The sequence below is a fragment of the Kogia breviceps genome, chromosome 4 (assembly GCF_026419965.1).
Source record: "Kogia breviceps isolate mKogBre1 chromosome 4, mKogBre1 haplotype 1, whole genome shotgun sequence".
Taxonomy (NCBI): domain Eukaryota; kingdom Metazoa; phylum Chordata; class Mammalia; order Artiodactyla; family Physeteridae; genus Kogia; species Kogia breviceps.
In genome coordinates, this window is record NC_081313.1 from 169075935 (window position 1) to 169083640 (window position 7706).

General features: G+C 52.3%; 1 protein-coding gene across 2 annotated transcripts; it reads right to left on the reverse strand.

The window, feature by feature from the left end:
* Positions 1-1083: 1083 nt before the first annotated feature.
* Positions 1084-7075, reverse strand: CIB3 (calcium and integrin binding family member 3). 2 transcript variants are annotated; one of them, XM_059063127.2, is made up of 6 exons: positions 7025-7075; positions 6769-6803; positions 4747-4858; positions 3604-3751; positions 2582-2777; positions 1084-1105 (listed from the first exon to the last, which is right to left on the reverse strand). In XM_059063127.2, the coding sequence occupies exons 1-6, from the start codon at positions 7073-7075 to the stop codon at positions 1084-1086; spliced, it is 564 nt and encodes a 187-aa protein (XP_058919110.2). The 2 variants fall into 2 exon arrangements, with proteins under 2 accessions (XP_058919110.2, XP_066889537.1); XM_067033436.1 differs by lacking the exons at positions 4747-4858; positions 6769-6803.
* Between the last annotated feature and the right edge of the window lie 631 nt (positions 7076-7706).

Below are 7706 nucleotides of genomic sequence, written 5' to 3' on the forward strand. Positions count from 1 at the left end.
GGAGGGAATCTTGGGTTGTGGGGCTGTGTGACCTTTGGTGAGTCACTAGACATCTCTGGGCCTATTTCCTCATCTGGAAAACAGGGAGGAGAGCAGTCCCTCTTTCTCAGGATGAACCAGCAGAATTCAAATAAAACCTAGGGCTTTAGTGAACAGTAGGTGCTTAATAAATGGGGGATAGGGTGGGAGTGGGCACCCTAGAAATGATACACAGTGGAGGTCTCTGGGAAGGTCCCTGGGGGGCTGGTCTCTGTTGCAGGAATGACCACTCCTTGGATTGACTGGGGACATGGAATGGGCCCCCAGGCTGACCATAGGTGGACTGGGTATGGGGCTTCCCAAATCTGCAAGTGTAGAGGTCTGGGATCTGGAGTGAAGTGGGCCTGGGTTCAAGTCCACCTCTGCAGATGACTTCAGGTGTGGCCTTGGGCAAGTCCCCCCCGTTGCCTCTGAATGAAGTGTGAGTTCTCCTCAGCCAACCCTGCTGGGATGTCACAGGCAGCCAATGTGATGAAAGAATGGCAGGTGTTTCATGAACTGTAAAGCACTGTGCCAGCCTCAGTGAATGACATTCCTGCTACCACACCCTCTCCAGAGGCCTCCTCTGGAGGTTCTAATGAATCAGTGAGGAGGTGAAGCTTTAGTCCCCTTGAGGAATTCAGGGATTGAGGGGGAAAAAGGCAACTTGAGCAGTCGAGGGTAGGGTTGGGCCTTCGGAGGCCCTGAGCTGGGACAGCATGGGCCTGATCTCCACACCTCGCCTCTGCCCACCGAGACCCACAGTGAGGCACTTCCAGCCCTCTCAGTGGAGAGACATCCAGAAGTCACCCCTTTCCTTGTACAAATGGGGAGATTGTGGCCCAGAGAGGGTGCAGCCACACCCAGGACCACATAGTGAGGACAGAGGTTAGATCCTTGGCCGCCTCCCTCTTGTCTGCCAGGTTTAAGTTGGGAAACATGTTTTCAGAGCAGCTGTGACTCAGTGATGTGTGTTTATTCCCGGAGCCCAGGGAGACCAGATTCTACAGTGAGATGAGGGGTCGCCCTGCCTTCCTCTGGCCCGGCTCCTCCTCCGCGGTACCGTCAGATGCGGATGTGGAAGGTGCTGGGTGCAAAGAGAAAAGGAGTCTGTCAGCAGGCAGAGGGTACCCTTTCTTCGTCCTTCTCCCCAACACTCCCACCAGGAGTCCGCGAGGCATGCAAGGAGCCACGGTGGGTGGGAGAGAGATGGACCCCCTCAATAAACCCCAGGCCGTGGCCCTCCTGACCCCCACAGGGGTTGAGAGCACATCACTTTGGATCAGAGTTTACATCCTGGCTCTGCCCCAGACTCTAAGTGCGTGGCTACCCCTCTCTGGGCCTCAGTTTACTCCCCTGTAAAATGGGGATAAGCTGTCCCTCCTTCACCGTGCTGTAACAAGGGCTAAAAAGAGACCAATGTACAGCGCAGGACGTACAGTAGGTGCTCAATTAGTAGCAAGGGATTCATCCTGGTGTCTTTATTCGTGTCTCTGTGGCAGGAGACCAGCCTTGCTTATCCAGGGTAGAGGAAGGAGGCTCTCTGGTTATGAAAGGATACCACCAATGATAACAGCCACAACAGCAACCATAAAGCACAGTTATTGAGCACCTACTGTATGCCAGGCACTGCTCTAAATTCTTTCCCTGTACTAGCTCAGAGGTCACTCAACTTTCTCCGCAAAGGGCCAAATAGTTGATATTTCCAACTTTGCACAATGACTCAGTGCCACCATGTAGCTCAAAAGCAGCCGTAGACACTATGTACACAAACAGGCATGGCTGTGTGCCAATAAAACTAGCAATGGACACGGAAAGTTGAATTTCATATGGCTTTCATGTGTCGTGGAGTATGATTATTCTTTTATTTTCTCCCCCAACCATTCAAAAATGTAAAAACCATTCTTAGCTCACAGGAGGTACAGAAACAGGTTGTGGGCCACCCCCTGTATTAACTCATTTAACCCATGCTATCCGCCATGCTATCCGCCCTACGGTGGGAGCACTGATTCTCCCCAGGGCTGCCAAGTGCTACTGTACAGTCTGTTCACTACAAAACGTTCAAGCAACTGAGGGCTGAAGTCCAACCATATTCCACTCACCCAAAAGAGCTGTGTCCACCCAGAGGAGGTGTTCACAAGGTCTGTAATTATCCCCATTTTAAAGACACAGGGGGCTTCCCTGGTGGCGCAGTGGTTGAGAGCCCGCCTGCCGATGCAGGGGACGCGGGTTCGTGTCCCGGTCCGGGAGGATCCCACATGCCGCGGAGCGGCTGGGCCCGTGAGCCATGGCCGCTGCGCCTGCGCGTCCGGAGCCTGCGCTCCGCAACGGGAGAGGCCACAGCGGTGAGAGGCCCGCGTACCGCAAAAAAAAAAAAAAAAAAAAAAAAAAAAGAAAAAGAAAAAAAAAGACACAGGGACTGAGGCTAGGGAGGTCGGGAAAGTTCCCCAAGGTCACAAATGAATGAACAGAGGGATTTTCACAAAGGGAGTCTATGAATCCTTTCCATAAGAGCCTCTCTCATACATGGGAACAGATCATGCAGGGTGGAGAGGAGTGTCACCTGAGGAAGTCCGGCGCCCGCAGGATCATGTTCTGAAAGTCTTCCAGGGACAGTCGCCTGTCGTGGTCCCCATCGGCCTCATCCAGCACCTTCTCACACACCAGGCTCACCTCCTCAGCGCTCAGCTCTCCCCGCGTCAGCTTGGTCACCGTCTGCTCCAGGTCCCACACACAGATGTAGCCATCATTGTTAAAGTCTGCGCAGCAGAACAGGTGGGGCTGTAGTGGTGAGAGGACACAGGGGCAGGCAGGCTGGGCCAGTCATGGGCACATCTTTTCCCTGTCTTACAGAGGAGGAAACTGAGCCACTGGAGGGAACCCAAGACCCTAGGGTAATATCTGGATCTTTCTTTGGAATTGGGCAGGGACCTGCTGGGAGGTCATTCATTCACTCAAGTATTTATTGAGCACCTACTATGTGTCAGGCGTGTGATAATTGTTATTCATTCCCTCTTTCAACATGTATTTATTGAGTGCCTACTGTGTGCCAGGCACTGTGATAAATTTTCATTCATTCATTCATTCAGCAAGTATTTACTGAGTACCTACTATGTGCCAGGCACAGAGACAGATGGTGAACTGAAAAGACACTGTCACTGCCCTTGTGTCTCCTCAGAGAGAATGTCAATAAGGAGTGAACAGATGAATGAACAAGAAATTGAGCAGCACTGCTCCATGCAAGGAGAGAAATAGGCTGTGGCATGGAGAGTAACTCGGGGGCAGGGGTTACTTTTCACCAAAATTTCAAGGTAAGAAGGAGCCAGGGGAAAGATATTCTAGACAAGGGCACAACAGAGGCAAAGGCCTAGAGGCAGAAAGAGTTTGGTGTGTTGGGGAAACAGCCAGGCCGCTGTGGCTGGAATGGAGTCAGTAAACAGATGGGGTGGGGAGGTACCAGGGTGAGGTGAAGGACAGGGCCACGCAGGGCCTCGGAGCCCTTGGGGAGACATTTGTGATGGCAGGGCAGCCCCTGGCCCGACCCGGTCTCATTCCCGCTTCCCCACCCCGGGGCCCTGCACACACCATAAATTTTAAAAGCGTAGTAGGCTTTGAGGTCGCGGGGAGCCATTTCACTCATCACAGAAAACATGTCCAAGAAGTTGTCCAAGGTCATGTGGCCATCCCCATCCTCCGAGAAGACCTGGGCGATCCTTTGACGGAAAGGGTTGTCCTAGAGACAGGAAGCAGGGAGCCAATCCCTGACCAGGACCTTGGGGGGAGGGCTCCACATGGTTTCACTCTCAACCTCCACCCCTTCCTGGGAACCTCCAAGTACCCGTCACCAGACTCTCTTCCTCCCATGATCCCTGGAGAGGACTTCAGGCAATTCCAATCTCCACCCCAGTAGTCTGAGTGTCGTTAACCCCATTTCCAGCTTCAGAGGCAGTCACATGACCTGGGTGAGGCCAATCAGGGATTTCCATTCACCTGGCAACCATGACTGCCTCTGGGATGAGCATATGACTCAAACTTGCCAATCAGAGGCTGCCCTGGGAGAGTTGCTGAAAAGTTGGGGTGGAGGAACCTTATTTCTGCTTGTTGCAGAGCTTATGGGAGGAAATCTGAGGCAGCTGGTGTTTCCCTTCACTACCTCAAGAGAACAGGCTGCCTGAGACTGAAGCTTCTTCCTGGGAGAAGCTGAAAGATGGAGGGAGATTCCCAAGCATATCCTCAGAGACCCTGGTTCCAGCTGTACATGATGCTAGGCCTCTCGCTGCATTTTTTGTTCATGTGATCCAACCCATTCTGTCCCTCTTGAAAGAGGTTTCTGTCCCCTGTGATAAAATAATCTCTATTCACAGTCCCTCACCCCACAAGTCCCCTCCAGAGTCACAAACTGTGTGTCAAACATCCAGCTGAGAAGAACCCACATTTAATAGCTCCTACTATGAAAAGAAAAACTAATGTTCCCTGAGTACTTGCCATGTCACAGGCCCTGTACTGCGCCCTTTACCTGCATTATGTCATCTCATCTTCCCAACAACCCAGGGTTTAAATCCTGTATGTCATGTCCTAGCTGTGTGATTATGAACAAGTGTCTTAACCTCGCTGAAATTCAGTTTCTTCATATGTAAAATGGAGATAATCACAGTACTCACCTCATAGGAATGCAGCAAGGGACATCCCTACTATTTTTTCCCTGCCTGCCCCATGGCCCAGGCATACCTTCAGCTCAGGCATGCTGCCAATGAGCTCGTAGGGAACCTTCACATCAGGGTAGCTGGTATAGTCGAGAGGGACAAGCTGGGGGGCAAGGTCCTGGTAGCGATAGAAGAGCCTGGTGTGGGGACAGAAACAACAAGGTCTGGGAGATGGGTGTGTGTGCCCTTGTCCCTACTCTCACTCTTGCAGCTGCTTACTCTACGCTGAAAGATGCTGAGTTCCCAAGAGCCATTAGCCGTGGGCCTAAGCCTCACACACACAAAGCCAGACACAGGTGCCTCTATCACCCTGGGGACAAGGCCAAGGTAAAGAGAGGACTCCAGAGCTAGGGAAAACTAGAGTGTGGGGAGTAAGCCAGGGAGGAAATTCTTCCTGGAGGAGGGGGCATTGATGCTGGGTTTTGAAGCATGAGTAGGAGCTTACCACTCAGATGGGGTTGACAAAGGGAGAGTGTTTAAGGCAAGGTCATTCATTCATTCCCTCTTTCAACAAGTATTTATTGAGTGCCTACAGTGTGCCAGGCACTGTGATAAATTTTCATTCATTCATTCAACAAGTATTTACTGAGTACCTACTATGTGCCAGGCACAGAGACAAAACAGACACTGTCACTGCCCTTGGGTCTCCTCAGAGAGAAAGTCAATAAGAAGTAAGCAGATGAAAGAACAAAAAATTAAACAGCATTGCTCCATGCTAGGAGAGAAATAGCATTCACATTTAGCATTCAGAGAATCTGAACCAATCTATGTATCTCTGGACATTATCACATCGTTGGCAAGGCCTCTAAAGGCCCACGTCCTCACACTTTCCTTCTCTCCCTTCATAATGGGGGGCACGGTTCTCTCAATGGGGCGGAGCAAACACAAAAGTCTAATATTCAGGTTTTTCCAAAGGGTAAATGAAAGACATTTTGCAAAACACCAAATGCCATACACGCTACCTAGATGGTAGAGCCAGCTCTCCACCCTAATGCCCTCACCTGGTGACACCGTACCATCATTGACGCATGCTGAGCAGTAGCCTTGTAGAGAGCATCCTTGATGAGTCAGAGGTCCCCAAGTTGCTAGGGACTGTCTCTGAGGGGGACAGGAGCCCCTCGGTCACATGATGGCTAGGAACTCGAGGAGGAGATATCTGGAACTTCAGTCCTGGGTTCCTTCCGAGAATAGCCTGGGCTTGGGTTTGGGCTTCTGTATGACCTGGAGTAAATCCTTCTTCCCCTTGTCCCCCTTTCCCCTCAGTAGGTCTGTCTGACAAGCGAGAAGCTTGAGGCAGACAAAATGTTAGTCTCCAACTCCTTGGGGCTCTACCCATCTACCCAGGGGCCTGGGGGCAGCCTCCCCTGTCCGAGCCTCAGTTTCCCCATCAGTAATCCAATCGTGATGGCCAGGATGACCTTGCAAGCTGTCCTCACCCAGACAATGGGGCTCACTGGTGAAAGTTGTGTCCATCAATAATGGATGTCCTGTGCCCACACAGTTGGGGCCTTGGCCCCGATCACTCTGCAGCCAAACCCCAGCCAGCTTCAGTTTCACAGCTCCAAGTTCATGGGTCGGGGCCTCTGGATAACAGCTCCATGGGATGAGCGATGCTGTAGAATACCCATCTATGCCTGTCTCGCTCACACCAGGGACCTGCAGCAGCCTGGGGCCACCTTCTCACTCTCTAACATTGATGTCAACCCCACAGCCCAGAACTGGCTCTAGACTCTGCCCCTGGTCTCCCAGCCTCTTCACGCTGGCCTCAGGGGGCTCTTTCTAACGTGCTGATCTGCATCTCCCATGCTCACACACTCTCTATGGCTCCCCGCCACCTTTGGGAGAAAGCCCCAAGCTTGTCAGCCTAGAGACGTGACAACAGGACCAGATGTGACTTCTCAGCCTTCCCGACTCTTCCATCCACCGACCATGCACGCAATCCCCCCATGACTGCTTTAACCCTTATGAAGCATTGAGCGTGGTCCAATTGCAAATCAAGCAACGTATAGCAAGTTTCCAGCTCTTCCTCCCTCCTCCCTAGACTGACCTCATGATTTCCTTCCTCGTGAAGAAGGTGCAGTCCTGCGGAGAGAGATGTTGGCTTGACCCAGACCCTGCCTGGGGGAGGGGGGGGCTCCTTCCTCTCCCACAAGCCCACGCCCGTCACTGCCTGAAGCCACACACAGAGCCGCCCCAGAACGCTTGCTGACTGCACACCCAGGACGAAGGGATGCTGTCCCCAGTTCTCGGGCCAGGAAACCAAGGCTGCCAAACCCACCGAGGGCCCGACCCATCACCCCTACCTGATATGCTTCCAGCTGCTCATGAGTAAAGACTGTTTGCTTGTTGCCCATGGTGAAGACCACTGCCAGGACTCTGGAACAAGCTCCCAAAGCCCCCAAACTCCTCGGGGCCACACCGGTCGGCAGGCTGCTGTGTACCAGTGTCCGGGCAAATCTCCCTGCCCTGGTTGTCACCTGCCCACCCTCCTCATCACCCCCAGCCTGGGTGAGACTCAAGTTACAGCCAAGCTCTCTGGGCAACAGCCTGAGTATGTCCACGGCCACCAGAGCAAGGAGAAGGGCTTTGGGAGGTCACAGGGTAGCCCTCAGTGGGGAGAGCACGTCTGCCACCACCAGGTGAGACCGAGGGTATGGGGCACCTTTGAGAGATGGGCAGGGTGGTGGAGAGGCTGCCAGCACACCCCAGGTCAAATTCCAGCTCTTTACCCACTAGTTGTGTGGCCTTAGGCAAGTCATCTGGCCTCTCTGAGCCTTGTTTGTAAGATAGAAATTATATTAGTACCTACCTCATAGAGTTGTTCAGAAGATCTAATGAGATCATTAATACAACTCCCCCCAAAAATATTTGACCACTGTTTACAAGCAAGTTCTAGGCACATAATGGTAAACAAGCTAGATGAGGTCTGCATTGGAGATGATGATGAGGGTGATGCTATGGCTTGAGAAAAGCAATCCAATGTCT